This window comes from Photinus pyralis, unplaced genomic scaffold (assembly GCF_008802855.1).
Source record: "Photinus pyralis isolate 1611_PpyrPB1 unplaced genomic scaffold, Ppyr1.3 Ppyr1.4_unclustered_Scaffold6073, whole genome shotgun sequence".
Lineage (NCBI taxonomy): Eukaryota > Metazoa > Arthropoda > Insecta > Coleoptera > Lampyridae > Photinus > Photinus pyralis.
Genome location: NW_022171892.1, coordinates 21,306 through 38,057, shown reverse-complemented (window position 1 = coordinate 38,057; position 16,752 = coordinate 21,306). Strand labels below are relative to the sequence as shown.

The 16,752-nt window shown below is 35.6% G+C and overlaps 2 protein-coding genes across 2 annotated transcripts; one reads left to right on the top strand and one right to left on the bottom strand.

The window, feature by feature from the left end:
* Positions 1–597: 597 nt before the first annotated feature.
* LOC116182592 (ribosome biogenesis protein NOP53-like) lies at positions 598–9,260 on the bottom strand. Its single transcript, XM_031503132.1, has 5 exons — positions 8,976–9,260; positions 8,434–8,607; positions 8,211–8,386; positions 7,874–8,163; positions 598–1,214 (listed from the first exon to the last, which is right to left on the bottom strand). Exons 1-5 carry the CDS (start codon positions 9,095–9,097, stop codon positions 660–662), a joined length of 1,317 nt encoding a protein of 438 aa, XP_031358992.1. The 5' UTR covers positions 9,098–9,260; the 3' UTR covers positions 598–659.
* Positions 9,261–9,976: 716 nt separating this feature from the next.
* Positions 9,977–13,429, top strand: LOC116182591 (T-complex protein 1 subunit eta). The gene is made up of 3 exons (XM_031503131.1): positions 9,977–10,124; positions 10,240–11,150; positions 12,585–13,429. Exons 1-3 carry the CDS (start codon positions 10,119–10,121, stop codon positions 13,288–13,290), a joined length of 1,623 nt encoding a protein of 540 aa, XP_031358991.1. The 5' UTR covers positions 9,977–10,118; the 3' UTR covers positions 13,291–13,429.
* The last annotated feature ends 3,323 nt before the right edge of the window (positions 13,430–16,752 follow it).

The window sequence follows — 16,752 nt, the reverse complement described above, 5'->3', positions numbered from 1 at the left end:
TAACGGCTATCAATTAGCGAAAACCCGAAGTCGCTAGGTGGCCCAGGGGCCGAGATCTCGATGGAACGGATGGACGGACAGACGGAAACACGAGCACATAAGCTTTACCTCAACTTCGTTGTGTTACGATAAAAAATTTAATTTAAAACAAGATGTGAATACAACACAACACAAGGTTGCGCTGAGAAATGACACTGATATCCCATACAATAGCCCTTTATTCTAAAAATAACTGTGCTTTGCCATTTCGCGCGTCTTCTTACCCCGCCAGGTAGTTTGTACTATTCTCATAAAAACATAGCCGCTGGAGGATGCAGTCGACTTATTTGGCGGGACAAATTATGAGAGTCTAAAATTTATACAGCGCTGTCTATCTAGTGTAGTATGATCTTTGAATGTAGTAAATCAAAAAGTGACAAAACCCATTGTACGAAAATTTTCTGCCAAAAATCACTGCTATAGTCATGATTGTCATTACAAAATGATTGATCTATAATCAAGGTATAGACACTATAAAAAAAAATACCTAACAAAGTAGACGATATGTTGTCAATTTTACATGATTTCTTGTTTTTTAAAATAAATTACAAATAAAAGTAGTAAAAATTTCGATCACTACTTTATTTAAGTGAAACATCGAACATAAATATTTCTTATGGTTATGACAAACTCGGCCTGGCGACTGTTGTTTTCCAATCGTCTTTATGATCAGATTTAGTAAACTTCTTAAATTTGCCTTTCTTTGAGTTGCTCTTTGATGACGGGCGCAGTATGTTGCGCCTTTCAAAACTCTTAAAACGATCCAGTAAAATACTACCCTCTTTTTTTACAGTTCTAAGATTGCCCGAAATATCGCGCGGGGCGTTAAATTCAATTTCTTCCGACTCGAACTTACGTCTGGCCAACCGTTTTGGTTCAAGTTGTGTGTATTCTTTCTTCTTGAGTCGTTTCGATTTTAATATCTCCGCTTTATCAGTTTGTTTTTTAATTTCTTGCATCATATTTCTCAAATTATGTATGTCAGTAATTTTTTTCTTGGCTTTCTTGGCCATTTGTATAGCACTTAGAAGCTTACTATGTTCTCGCTGTTTCCGTCTCTGTTTCAAGTCTTTTTTCTTATTTTTGACAGGTGGATTAATGGATTTGTATTCATTGTCAGAATTTTCAGCCTCTTCCTTTTGTAGTCCTTGACTCATTTCAACCAACCAGTTATTCTAAAAGTAAAATAAAGAATGTCAGTAGGTGCCTATCTATCATTCCATCATAAAATTAGTTTAACATCCAGCAAATAATAGAATAGTGAGATGGCTTAAGGCTCTGCTGTAGTGAAAATTATTATTCAAATTTTCGAAAAAAACAAGTCGCATACGATGTCGGGACAATAAGTGATACTGGGAAAAATAAGTAAACAAGTTGTAAATCAGCATATGCATGATTAAAGCGCATTTTTGGTAATGCAGGTCAGTATTTTATTAGAGAAGTTTAAAATTATCGATCTCACGAGTAATTTTGGCTGCGTTAAATAATTAATTTTATTTAATTTCAATTGACGGTACGTCTTCATTTTGTAAAACAAATCACAAGGTAAATAATAAGTTTTTATACTAGTAGCGCTATCTAACGGTAAAATTATAGCACCTCCGAAACCCATATCGAAATTATTTTCTTCAATTATCCATCTCACAAGTAATCTAACTCAAAATAGACTAGTGCCTGCACATCTACACTATAGCAGAAAGCTTTTAGTGAAAATTTGAAGTCTCTAGCTATTGTAGTTGTGGAGATCTAACGCGGACAGCCGGCCTGCCAGCAATAACGAATATAATAGCGTATTTTTTTCAAAAATGCGCTAAAAAATCGAGGTAGTTTCATTCGACAAAAATATTGTATGCTAAAGTAACCAAATCGTTCTTAGCGCATAACTTTGGAACCAGTAAAGATATTGGCGTCAAAATTTTGGAATAGATTTTACTTAACTAACCACATGCCTCTGTGTCTCCAATTTTATAAAATTTTATCTGCGTTCCGAAAAATTGCTTTGCAAACTTTCGTGTAATTGCAGAATTTAATACCACACAGTAGTAAAGTTAAAAGGGAAACTCGACACGTTAAGGCATAGGCAATTGTAGAGAGAATGTTGGACAATTTTTCCTTTTATTACATTTTTATAAACAAAGGAAATGAGCAAATTAATAAAATCTCAATTTCTAAAGATGTTTTTTAAATTTATATCTACCTACCTCACATTATCAATAGATAATGCGGTGTGATTAATTATGAATATACCTATGGCTATGGGTACTTTCATCCAACACAAATAAATAATCACTTATAGAACAAATCTTTTCCTATGTAGTACCTATAATTCAACACTGTTGGCTGTAATGTAATCTAACAATTTATAATTGTTGATTAGGCACGTTGTTATAAAACTACGGGCCGCCTTTTTTAGTGCATTTTCGTAAAAATACAAAAATGTCTGGTCACTTTGTTCGCCGATCTGTCCGCCCGCCCGTTTGTGTATCTGCCCTTACAGCTGTATCGCTACTATATGCTTACCTTAAATTCTACTTTTTTCGACATTTGGGTTGTTAAAAAAGGATTGTGCATGTGCCGCATTTTTACGAAATTTTAACAGATGGTGGTTTTTATATAACTAATATGAGCGTAGGTATACAGGGTGGTGTCTAGCGCGACGCAGCATAGGGATTTCAATGGTAATTTCTTTATAGTCAATTACTAGCTCCCCTAGTTATTTTAGAGCAAAAGTCTAAATACGTTTTTTTTAGAGAAAAAAATACTGCATCTGTTCATACTTTTAGTTATAATTTTCCGTTTTTCAAAACCATCTTCGATTATGTAGGTACTCTGATTCCGGAAAATGATAAACAAATAGTATCTGATGCAGATGCAGCATACATTCTCTACAAAAACATTACCCTAAGATGCCTTTTATTGCGTCGGTTAGTTGAAACAGAATTAAATATGAAAATCGTTCGCCGTCAAACAACGATAACTTAGATGCGATGCACTAGTTGTATGTTAAAGATTTCAAAGCATCACTGATTTATAAAAATGTAATTTTTTATTTTGTCGATTTCTACGGTTTTGAAAAATGGAAAATTATAACTAAAAGTATGAACAGATGCAGTATTTGTTTCTCTAAAAAAAACGTATTTAGACTTTTGCTCTAAAATAACTAGGGGAGCTAGTAATTGACTATAAAGAAATTACCATTGAAATCCCTACGCTGCGTTGCGCTAGGCACCACCCTGTATATAAAACTGAGGTAACACTGAATTGTTTCACAATTTCTGCTGAACAGATTTTCAACCATCTCATACGTACCAAAGAGAACGGGAGTGGCGGCCCTGACGGAATACTTCCTAGATTTTTAAAATGTTGTGCCGAATCTATCTATTTACCTATGTTTCTGTTGTTCTCGTCTATTTTAAAAAGTGGATGTGTTCCTTCTGTGTGGAAAAATTCATAGTTCCAATACATAAAAGTGGTGCTAAGAATGAAATCTCTAATTATAGACCTATAGCAATTCTCTCTGCTATTCCGAAATTATTGGAGGCGATTGTTGCTCCTCAATTAACGGATGCTTTTTCGACTATAATTACTCAATACCAACACGGATTTAGCAAAGGCAGATCAGCTGAAACCAACTTGTTCGGTTACACCAATGACATTTTCGTCTCACTGGACCGTGGACTTGATGTTCACGCGGTTTACACGGACTTCGCTAAGGCCTTCGATAAAGTTAACCACGACTTATTAATATTTAAGCTAAAAAAATATGGTGTTAGCGGAACTGCTTTGATTCTGCTCCAGAACTACTTATGCAATCGGAAAGCACAGGTGAAGATAAGTGATAAGTGGTCCAATCCAATTGAAGTGAGTTCGGGTGTTCCTCAAGGATCCCATCTTCGTCCAGTACTATTTTTGATTTTTATAAACGATATATCATCTGTGTTTGTGTCTAAACATGTCTTATTTGCGGACGATCTGAAGATATATAGACCTATTGCAGACCGAGACATGAGTTTGCTACAATCTGATTTAGTGCGACTTGAAAAGTGGGTGGTTGAAAATGACACGAAATTAAATGTTGAAAAGTGTCACGTGATCTGTTTTTCCAGAAGGAACTCTCCAACTTTGCAAAGTTACTATCTGTACGGTCAGCTGATTGATTGCGTGGATTCTGTTCGTGATTTAGGTGTGATCTTGGATTCCAAGCTTACATTTCGATTGCATTATGATCACATTGTATCTAAAACTACCAAAATGATTGGGTTTATCAACAGGCAATGCAAAAGTTTTTCTAATCCATGCACATTACGCACCCTATACTACTCATTAGTTCGATCGAATCTTGATTATTGCTGTATAATATGGTCTCCCTATCTTACCACACATATCGATAGATTGGAAAGAGTGCAATCCTATTTTCTTCTATTGTTAAAATATAAGCTCTCTTTGGCAGGAATCGTGTTTGAAAGAACCAATGACGTAAGACTATATCTCAATATCATGCGGTTAGAAAATCGAAGAACACTACTTACCCTACAGTTCGGCTTTAAGTTATTAAACGGCCACATAAACTGTCATACTATCTTGTCTGACATTTACTTTAATGTTCCTCAAAGATTCGTTCGATCTTCGAGGCTTCTTTACATGAGACTTAATCGAACTCTTTACCTTCGTAACAGTCCTCGAAATCGATTGTTGGAGTTATTGAACAATTTTAATGATAAAATCGATTTATTTAGTGTATCTCTCCCGATTTTCAAATGGAATACTATAATACTTTTAACTGAATGACGTTACGTGTTATTATATCAATATTTAAATTTAATTATTTCGTGTCATCTACTTAGGTACACGTAGTTGTTAGCTACGATTATTTATTATTATAGTATATTATATTGTAAATTGCCCTAGGCGTAAATAAACATTATTATTATTAAAAAGAATAGATTGCACATGCGCAAATTCAACTTTTTTATTTAGGGACCAATTTTTCTGCAATTTTAACAGAAGATGCTTCTTGTAAAAGAAAATTGAAAACGTGTGTCCGAAAATGAATTGGACGTACGCAGAGCCAAGATGTTAGCGCAAGTCTACAAAAATTAAAAAAAAACTACTGTGGCCACTTTGTGCGCCCCTTCGTGGGTCCATCCGTCCATACGAAAGCTGCGTCGCTTTCAAATCTAATGTTCTACTTTTTTGCCATTTGGTTCGGTATTGGTTTAATTTGATTACAAATTTTATACTATTGTTACATTTAGTTTTTGAACATCCGTATCTATCCGTTTTCTAAAATTATAAGAGAAAGAATAAAGGCATTAAATACACACCAAAAAATACATTGTATCTAAATAGGCCGACTAAAAACGCGCAAAAAATTATTGCGCATGCGCAAACCTACATTAGGTATGTATGTGAACTACTTCTTCTGAAATTTCGCGTAAGATGCTTCTTATAAAATCAAATTGAAAACCGTGTGAAAAAAGAGGATTGCGCAGTGCTATCTCATTTGTAGCCGATTTTTTCCGAAATTAAAACAAAGTTATAGATGGGAAACGAGGATACCTATAATTTTCATTATACTTGTAGACGACTTTTTCTTTCTGACATTTTAACTGTGAATACCAGGGTGCCACTTTCTGGGGGCAGCAAGATGTGCGAAACGAGGTGCGAAATTATATATTTTTTCATTATTTGTAATTTACATTGGGCTTGTAATTTTTGTAGTATAGGACTCTCTTGGTGCACTTTGTTTCAAAAATGTGGGCGGATTTTCCCGAAACTAAAAACCAATTGGGGTGGTGGGTAACTATTTTTTTCGCAAAAAAGACTGCTAACGTGGAAATACACCTTTTATAAATCGTTTTTTTACTTTTGAATGTTGATATTATACCTGCGCATTATTATTAGGTACATAAAATTCAGATACCTATCAAGAAACTTGCATCATGCAACGAATACCTTCTTTAGTTACTGAATATGTAATCATTTATTAATTGTTTTATATCGGTTACTTCTTGTGTACTTAGTTGTCTTTTAATTTTGGTGGTTTGTAAGAAATGGTAAAAAGTTGTAAGTGTCCATTCCAATAAATCGGGTTTAATGAGAAATTTAAACGTAAAAAAATAAGATAAGGAGCTTCATATGTTCTAATAAATATTATTTAAAAAAAACTTTTTGTTGGAGGTATGGGGAGTTTTGGAGCTACAACTTTTTGATTTGTTTTCCTACGTGTCTGAAAATAATAACCTTTCTGTTACCCTCAGGAACATAACCAATTTTCAAAGCGGCCGGACGTTTCTAAACAAAGTTATCGCGCACACGAACAGAGGAACAGACAGGCAGCAATATAAAATTATAAATTATAAACGATCGCGAGAATAGTTAATCTCAAACGAGGACGGAAAACGCATATGTAAAATTGTCGTAATTAGCCAGATATCATTTATAGCGAAAAATTGGTTTATTTTCAGATGAATAGCAAATTTTGTTTTAATTTATAGCAATGCCAATAAATACACATGCTTTTTTCGCTTCTTTAATATTTGTGCGTTATGCAATACACATCCAATAATTAATTTCGTTCAGTAATGTACGAATTTACATATAAAATATGTGTGGCCAAACTAAAAGCTAACTAAGGAAATATTCTTTATTTCGAATAGAATACGAGGAGATTTAGCAGAGAATTGTAACGTTGAAATATCTGTGCAGTAAAATATCTGCCTTTGAGAGTGAGTCAAATGGGTGGAGCTATAGTTATTCTTATTTATATAAAGTTGGTAACTTAGTAGTTTTGGTCAGTTTTTCTTAAGTATTTAGAAAACTATGCGGTTTAGTCAGTGGTCGAAGAGGCTAAAAAAAGCAGGGGTACGTCTGATCGGTGCCAAATCCTGTTGTCGAACGAATGTAGAGGAGGGGGGGGGGCAAAACATTGTCGAACAGAAATATAAAAATATTTATTTATTTTGAAATTGACATTTAAGATTTCATAAATTTGTGTACTCGTCGAAGTATCACAACTATCACAGTAAAAAAATTTGACAGCAACTTTCACTTCGTTACAAATTAAAAGAAATATGTACGCCGTAATTTGCTAATAAAATTTTCAGCGGTCACTTGAGCAGGCTAAATAACTTATTACTATGTACAGGTACACAAAAGTACAGTTTATAGTACGCGGGAGAGGAGTCATTTTACTAATACAAAAAATATGCAAAAGCCACTGACAGTGACGATTTTAAATATGAGACCGACAAGTATTAAGAAGCAGAAAATTGTTGTATTTACCAAGCACGTAGTACATACCTAGATACCTTTAATTTACAGCTACAAAACATAATCTGTTTGATACTTTGCGGCTGGATAGAATCCTTTTTTGGGAAAAAATTCTGAAATTTAATTTTTATGTTTGGTCAACAATCTTCATATACTTCGGGGTACGTTTTTGTTTCATGGTATATGTGGGGGTACGTTTTAATTATTTATAAAAAAGTGGTGGTACGCCATACCCCCGCATACTCCCCCAATTCGACCACTGGGTTTAGTGTGAGAACTGTTACATACAAAAATAATCTACATTAAAGGGAGAGGGGGCTGGGTAATTGAGTTTTCTTTTTATTATAAAACTTGTTGCAAGAGCACTGAAAGGGCCGACATAATGCATTACATCCTCGATTACATCTTCAGACTGCAAACCTCATATAATAACGATCTACCTTCACAGGTAAGTTCAATTGAATTTTGAATCAGACACTGTACAAATTGGACGTTTTTAAAAAGTCCATAGAAATTCTCTCACTATTCTATTCTTTACACTATGGCTTAGATAAATACTCACATCTCTTTCGGATTCGGTAACCTTACTAAACATTCCCGTAGTAACCCGTTCCAAATGTCTCTCGTCTTTCATTATTTTTTCTTCTCTTTTGGCCACCTCTTCTAGAAGCTTTTGATGATCCTTAAAATCAGGATTGTACGATGTTCCAGGATGTGGTATCTCAATTGAAGGCAAGATACTGGGTCTGGTGAGAATAGACTGGGGAGCCGATTTGCGATATTGGCTGGTACCGTGCAAAGTATGTTCCTTTGTATCATCTTTAATCCATTCGCCCTCAACTTGATTAAGCGCTACAAAGCAACAAACTGTATACTTACAAAACCGACTTAATCGCTACCTTCACAATTCCACACGTTAGAATTAAAACTAACTTTACGTTGTTCACTCTTTAATTTACTTAATCGCCGCACTTTTCCTCTACTATACGTGGGAATTTTTTGGAATTTGTGTGCATGTTTTTTTAACTTCTTTTCAATTAGAGACTCCAACGTCGTCTTTCCATTTTTTTGGTTCCTACAAATTTAAATTGATGCATTAGATAGAAAACAAACAAAACATACTTTTTTGTCATTGGAGCAGGAACTGCACTGTGCGGTTGCAAAATAGAAAAACATTTAGGAGCCTTTTCTCTTAGTAATAGACGACGTTTTTGCTTAGATGTAACAACCTTTTTTGTTTCAGGTGTGGCATCAACCAAGAACAACTCTTCATTAGATTTCTCAGTTGCGGGTGTTCTGAAAATAGATTATCTTCAGTTAAAGTATATGAGACAGGGTAAATATAACTCTCGCCAGGAAAGATCGCCGGTCACAGCACACCTTGTGTCGATTTACAATCTATGTTTTTTTTAAGATGCGAGCGACTTCCGGAATAGGATCGTGCCAATGTTGAGCGAAAAGACTTTTCGTTCAACATTGGCACGATCCTATCCCGGAAGTCGCTCACATCTTTAGAAAAACACAGATTGTAGACCGGGATCAGGTCTTCTGTGACCGGCAATGTTTCCTGACGAGAGGTTTATGTTTTAGAGAGAAACTCCGATATGTAATTGGTGTTACAATCAATTATCTTTGCTACACCACTGATAATGTTATGTACCTACCCTAAACGTTCCTGTAGCCATTTGTCTTCCAAGTAGTGCTCCAAATCAGTAATATCAACATGTTTTCTCCAAGACAATTTGGATTTCTTGGACACGCGCTTTTTTTTCTGTACATGGACCATCTTAATACAAATTTATTAGGAATTTGTGACACAAAGTACGTGCCTTGCAAAGCAAAGAAATTGTCACCACACACCCCAAAGCTTAGACAACAGTCCACAAAGTTATAAAATAACCTTAAAAAGTTGACAATCACACCCTCACGCTTAAGAAAAGGAAAGAGTCTCACGCACCGAACTATCATTAATTGCTAACTTCCTATACGAACTGTTAGTGCTCTTTCACACGATCCGGCGCGCGCCGTACGGCGCTCGCCTGATACGGCGTTGGGCTATGGGAGTAGTGTAGATGAGTTTTTTCACACAACATCCGGCGGGACGCCGCGCGGCTGGCAAATTCCCGCCGGCCTCCTCTACGCGGCTACGCCGGACATGCGGCGTCCAGCCGGACTACTCTGCGAAGGGCAATGGNGAGGTCGGAGAGCTCGTGGAGCAAATTTTCAAAATAAAAGTGCGCCAATTTGAATTTGTTTCTTGCGTTGGAGAGTTTTTTGTTGTCATCTAGCGATAGCGAAGATGATGAACTAGCCATATAATTTCTACTTTACAAAAAGTTGCATTTACTCTTTAAAGTGAACGCCAAAAATTGGTTCTTTACAGGAATTTCAAATTTATATTCCTCATTGTTTATCATAAATAATAGTGAAATCGTTTCAGTCATTTTTTAGAATACAGATTTGTCGATTACCTAAATCATTGTATAAATACAAATCTAAAATGAGGTTATGGACAAATGCCAGCAAATATTTACGAATATTTATGTTCCATTGAGAGCAATTTTCACATGGATTTCTTCAGTTTCTCGTGCAACACTCGTGCAGTACGAGTTTTGCCAATCGAAAACGCTATAAAAATTACTAATGCTACTATATTTTCTTCAAGTTGGCATCGTACGACGACTGTCAGCTAATTTCAGTGAGGTGTATCTCTCATCCGGCAACTTTGAGCATTTAGAGCACATCTTTAAGTTAAAATTGAAAAAGAATTCTTAGGTGTGGGATAAATACAATATTAAGCTGTAAACATGATGGTAAGTATGTCTTTTTTATCCTTAACTTATTTACAGTCGCTTCTAAATACCACTGAAATGTTTTTTTTGAGGTTAAGAATCACATGTTTATACTTTCCTCATTTTTGTTTGCTAGCAACCACAAATCGTTCTCCTAAAAGAAGGAACAGATACCTCTCAAGGAAAGCCACAGCTTATATCAAATATAAATGCCTGTCAATCGGTCGTCGAAGCAGTACAAACAACATTGGGTCCTCGTGGTATGGACAAGCTCATTGTTGATAACAATGGGAAAACTACAATATCTAATGATGGTGCAACCATCATGAAGTTGTTAGATATTGTTCATCCTGCAGCAAAAACATTAGTTGACATTGCAAAATCTCAAGACGTTGAAGTTGGTGACGGTACAACGAGCGTTGTGTTATTGGCAGGAGAATTCTTAAAACAAATTAAGCCGTTTGTAGAAGAGGGTGTCCACCCGAGAGTGATCATTAGATCAGTCCGTCGCTCCTTACAACTATGCTTGGAGAAAATTAACGAACTAGCCGTAAAAATCAGTAAATCGAATGCGGTTGAATTTCGTTCCTTACTCGAGAAATGTGCTGCTACTGCTTTAAGCTCTAAGTTAATCCACCAACAAAAAGAGTTTTTCTCAAAAATGGTCGTGGATGCGGTGCTTCTTTTGGACGATCTTTTGCCTCTTAACATGATTGGAATTAAAAAAGTGCAAGGGGGAGCTTTAGAAGATTCACAGCTGGTCGCCGGGGTTGCTTTTAAGAAAACATTCTCATATGCTGGTTTTGAAATGCAACCGAAAACATATAAAAATTGCAAAATTGCTCTTTTGAATATAGAGTTGGAGCTAAAAGCTGAAAGAGATAATGCTGAAATTCGCATCGACAATGTTAGTGAATATCAAAAAATTGTCGATGCAGAATGGAATATTTTATATAATAAACTCGCTAAGATCCATGAGTCGGGGGCACAGGTGGTGTTGTCAAAACTTCCGATTGGAGACGTTGCCACACAATATTTTGCAGATCGGTAAGATATTATGTTGCTATTTTCTAGATTATAATACCATCTATTAAGTAACAAATGACAATTAAAATTTTATTTCGAATTTTGACGTTTTGAGTGCACTGTTCATAAATGGTAAAGTGTCTTTTGAAGTTTCTTTCAAATTTGAAGAGTATGCATTGGAAAATAACAAGTGTGCCTTGCCTTTGACAACAAACAATAGAGATAACAATAAAGGGTAGTTTATACAGGATAGTACTTCTGAGAGTAACTTACGCTAACGTTTACATATAAGTAAGTTGTAAAAAGCAATTTCTCTCAGCAAGTACTCTCAGACACAGCAAGTGTCGGAAAAGTAATATTATTTTGTTATGTAGCCCAGAAAAGAGAAACAGCTTTTGGTTTTTCCAAATAATCAAGTCATCAAAAAATAAAAGCGAAAATTGCTTTTTTCGTCTTCAGATATCTCCGAAAGTAAGAGTAATTTTTTAAATTTCATTTTAACAAATTATTCAGAATTAAAATGTGCAACTTTGTCTCCATTTAACCAACAATTTGTAACGCCCTGTATAAACTATTAAGTAGGTGGGCGAGTGTGTTGCTACTTAAAAAGAAGAGGGATACTAAACATTTGTATTTCATTTGGGAATCGACCTTGTATTATTCAAGTTTGCAATGTATTTCTTAATAATTCCATAGCTTGCTTATAATTATTTGTTATTGAAATGCCACCTCTACCTCCCAATCTTTTTTTATGTAGTTGTATGTTACGTGGTTATATTCTGTATGCTACCAGGTATACCATGTGCTCTCCACAACAAAAGTGTTGGTCTTAAAAATAGTTTTTTGCACTCCGTCGTTTTAAATCGCGTTTTCCCAATAGAACACGAACGTCGGGAACGTCAATTTTATAATTAACTATCTACTTTCGCGCACTAGTGCCTAAAAATTCAACGAAATTATCTATTTAGTGCGGATCATAAATTAATAAGTAGTACAATGCGATCAAAAATGAGTTGCTGTCGTGTCACCTTTGGAATTTTTGTTTGCATGGGAAATCATACTTAAATTGAACTTCCAAAGGCGACTAGACAGCAACTCATTTTTGATCGCCCGTTATGATGGAAGAGTAAAAAATAAGCTTAAACCAGAAGTTTTGAACAATAAATTGACATTTTAAATTTCTAGATTTCTACTTTATCGGCATAGAGGACTTGATTTTTTCAATAGAATTATAATGTCGCAAAAATCTCGCGAAAAGGATTTGAATTTATATAAATTCGATTTAACTAATCCGTGCAAAAAATAGAATACATGTTACGTGCGTGAACAGTATTTGCTTGATTCGCACACATCTGCAAAATAACTGATCCCGCACTAATAATGTAAATAACTATTGCACGTTTGAACAGTGTATAAGATTAATTGGGAATAGTAATTTATTGTTTTGTATTTCAGTGACATGTTTTGCGCCGGACGCGTTCAAGAGGATGATTTGAGACGTACAATGAAAGCGTGCGGAGGAGCAGTATTATCAACAGTGCATGATCTGAATGACAAAGTCCTTGGACGTTGTGCAGAATTTGAAGAGTGTCAAATAGGAGGAGAACGCTACAACATATTTAAAGGGTGTCCAAATGCTAAAACTTGCACTATGATCCTACGAGGCGGAGCCGAACAATTTTTAGAAGAAACTGAACGCTCTTTACATGATGCGATTATGATTGTGCGTAGGACTATTAAGAACGACGCAATCGTGGCCGGTGGGGGCGCGATTGAGATGGAACTCTCGCGTATGTTACGAGATCACTCCCGTACAATTGCTGGAAAGGAACAACTATTAATTGGGGCAATCGCAAAGGCTCTTGAGATTATTCCGAGGCAATTGTGCGACAATGCCGGTTTCGATGCCACGAATATTCTGAACAAATTGAGACAAAAACATGCTCAGGGCAATTGTTGGTATGGTGTTGACATCAACAATGAGGATATTAGCGACAATTTTGTCGCATGCATTTGGGAACCTGCAATTGTTAAAGTTAACGCCTTAACAGCAGCCTGCGAAGCAACATGCTTGATACTTTCTGTGGATGAAACCATTAAAAATCAAAAATCCGGCGATGCACCTCCACCTGGAAGAGGCATGGGCCGACCTATGATGTAATAACATTCAAGCTGCCTAGTATTTTTTCACGCACTTCGTTTAACCATTAATTTAAATTTACCACTTTTGATAAATATCTCAATGTAATGTGTTTGCAATAAAGCTTTATTTAATCTAAATAAATTTTCCTCAGCATGCAGTTATTTTACGAAATACAGATTCTATACTATATAACAAGGGTGGTCAAGAGGTCGACCGGGTAAATAAGGTACAAGGTTATTTTATTTCAAAGGTTATCTGGTAACTATATGGGCGGAAGCGGGAGGGACGGAATGTATACGTCATCGAGAATTCAGACATTGACGTTCAACGTTGTTTGTAGTCGCGCGGGTGCTTATTTTTCTTGAGTTATAGTTTATTTGTTTAAAATTTGTTGAATTTTGAAGTGCATAAGGACATATATTAGCTGTAGATACCTGTTTGGTGCAATATAAAGACATTTAGTTTGTGAATTCTGTGGGTTTTCATAGCCGTGATTGAAAGGTTAGTTCATCAATTATATGCACTTTTGTATGTTATAATTAAGTATTTTTTTAGATGAGTGGCGGTAACACTAAAATTCCTCATCCTGGTGTAAATAAAATCTCAGTTTTTACGTTTCCCAAGGACCCTACCTTTCTTAAAGAATGGGTAAGAAAATGTTTCACATCCGGCACCAAACTAAAATGTACTGGGCTCCCATTGGTCAAAACGGCCAACGGATGAAAGCTTAGCGTCCCTGGCCGCAAACGTTTAAAAGCAGAGCCACGAACTCTGCAAAGTGCAACGCAATTTCTGCTTCGACTGCACTTCAAGAAACAAAAAGCTTTTCCACCTGCAGAACCAGGTCGCCTTGCCAGCTCGACCCTCGCGCCACACTCCATCAGTCAGAAGACCTGCATCTGGGCTCACCCCAACGACAGAGCTCACCGTGTGCACCTCGGTTACCATTTTGTACATACTATAAATATACATATTCCATAAAACGCAAAAGCATTTTATTTGGCGTCATCTGCTAAAGAATGTTTAGAGTTTTAATTCTCAAAGCCTAGGTATTGATACATAGGGGTGGTTCCTATTTTGTAGATCGCGGAATTTTATCCATTTCCACCTCTAAAATTAATTTGATTACATTTTCACAAGTCCTCGTGCAATGTAAAATAGCTTACGCACAACACTCATTTTTTCAATACTTTGCTTGCTTTCAAAGGTTGAGGTCGATAAACATCCAAGATTTCCAATATAAGATCCACCCTAATATAATATACCCATATACTCGTAAATCCAAAAATATACTGCAAAAACTAAATTTTTTACCCCTTTTATTAGCATTGTAACCTATGAGCAATTTTAAATGTGAATTCTGGATGACGTTTTCCCGCCTTCAAAATGCAAGCATTCTATTGGTTTAGAGTTACCAGACAACCTTTCTAATAAAACAACCTTGAATAAGGTAGCCCTCGGATGATAAATGAATTGATTAGAAAAAAGATCACAACATACAAAGGTAACAATAAGGGTAAGTCATATTTCTGAAAGATGTTTAGTAGCACAGATTTTTGTAAACTGAAGTTCTCGTGTCTAGGGAAGGTAGCTTTATAGTGACATCATTTTTTCGTTCTACCTATCTTTGTTGGTGTACAATTCTATGCTAGAAAAAGAAAAACCAATCATCGTTCCCATTTAACAGACTCCCATTCATCTTGTTTGTGCATTGCAGTACTCTCCCTAATAAGAAAATATTGTGGAGAATATGCAGTGTAAAACATCTACCCAAAAATGAACAAATAATTTCTAATTTTGAAACCATTTTTAGTAAATATTTATTCTTACAACAGTATTTTATTTCTCTCTTGTAAACTCCCAGCTTACAGTCGATCTCAAGTTTTTTTTTGTGAACACAAGTAAGACGTTACAGGTCAAAAGTTTGACCACCCCTGCTATATAATTACTCTTAAAACAGCCCCCAAACCAAGCATAGTTCAAATCTATACAGGGTCATTCTTAACGAGCGTCAGTTAGAAAGATATGGAGAACCTTTGAAAATGAAGCTAAAGTTTTTTTTGGCGCATGATGAATTGAACTAAAATATTTTCAAGATGGCGCCACTTCCGCAAATATCGGAAGTAGCCATCAACTTTGTTATTTTAAATAGGGGCCCCCTATTATTTTCTACATTTTCGGATTCTATGTCGAATTTGGAGTACAAAGATACTTAATTTTTGTATCAATTTGTTACAAGAAGTAATTAAAATATGCAATATTTCGGAAACGGTTTGTAGCAGCCTTTGACATATTCTATCAAATTAAAGGTCTCGGAAAAAGGAAAACAACAATGAAGGGGCTATTTAAAAAAATGTGGTTATGGATATTTAAAAGTTGAGAGCTTTGAAAAAGTGACGTAGTCTCACTTTTTTAGACGGTTACGCATAGGTACCATAAGAAAATTCGATCTTTCCTTAATAAAGCAGTGAAAACTTTTGCAATATCTCTCACCGTTTTCGAATAATAAATTTTTAAAATTACTTCTGCAAATTCATTTTTTCTTTAATATCGACGAAGCCCTTGGAGGAAAGGGCCAAGTGGGGTATCGTTGTACTCCAAATTCTACGTAGAATCCGAAAATGTAGAAAACATAGGGGGTCCCTATTTAAAATAACAAAGTTGATGGCTACTTTCGATATTTGCGGAAGTAGCGCCATCTTGAAAATATTTTAGTTCAATTCATCATGTGCCAAAACCACAGGGTTGTATATACAACTCTGTGGTCAAAACCCATATAGGATTTATAAGTACAGTTTCATTTTCAAAGGTTCTCCATATCTTTCTAACTGACGCTCTTCAAGAATGACCCTGTATGTATTACATGTGCATTACATAATTTGTACCAATATTTGGACATTTTTTTATGAAAATCCACTGTATTACTTTTGAGCAATACTTTGGGCCTGCCATGGGGGCCTACGTAGTAAATGGACCCTTGCCCTAGACTTATTTTCTTTTTGCAACTCCCAGTAATTTACAGTTCTGAAATTCCACGTCATCGAAAAAAATAAATTGACTACCTACTTCAAGTAGGGTGAACATAAAGCGTGTTACTGTGGTTTGCTAAAAGCATCAGCTTTCATTCACCAGGGATGCGCAAGGGCACGCGGTCTTCACATGTAGGAGACTTCATACCAGTTGAAAATTCAGGGGTGTAACGTGTAAACTGTAAAGGTAGCACACTACCTCACCCCATCCTATATCTATCGCATTTTTACATCAGAAGTGGGATGTACCCAAATAATTAGCCTATGAGACAATAAAATTTTAAAAAAAATGTCAAAGGAATCTCGTTCGCACTGCGACAGTACCGAGTTAGAAAAAAGTATGACCTGTGAGGTGCAATATGCTATGAATCTCCCTTCAAAAGACAACAAACAAACAGTGAGCTTCAGAAAAATTTTGATTAATTAAGGGTAAGTGCAACAACAGTTAACC

What these genes read in the sequence shown, in the direction of transcription:
- LOC116182592 (XM_031503132.1), bottom strand. Translation starts at nt 9,097, where the DNA reads ATGGTCCATGTACAGAAAAAAAAGCGCGTGTCCAAGAAATCCAAATTG. An exon ending in CCTGCTCCAATGACAAAAAA is followed by an intron (nt 8,387 to 8,433) that starts GTATGTTTTGTT and finishes TTAAATTTGTAG; the next exon opens with GAACCAAAAAAATGGAAAGA. An exon ending in TAACGTGTGGAATTGTGAAG is followed by an intron (nt 8,164 to 8,210) that starts GTAGCGATTAAG and finishes GTTGCTTTGTAG; the next exon opens with CGCTTAATCAAGTTGAGGGC.
- LOC116182591 (XM_031503131.1), top strand. An exon ending in ACACAATATTTTGCAGATCG is followed by an intron (nt 11,151 to 12,584) that starts GTAAGATATTAT and finishes TTTGTATTTCAG; the next exon opens with TGACATGTTTTGCGCCGGAC.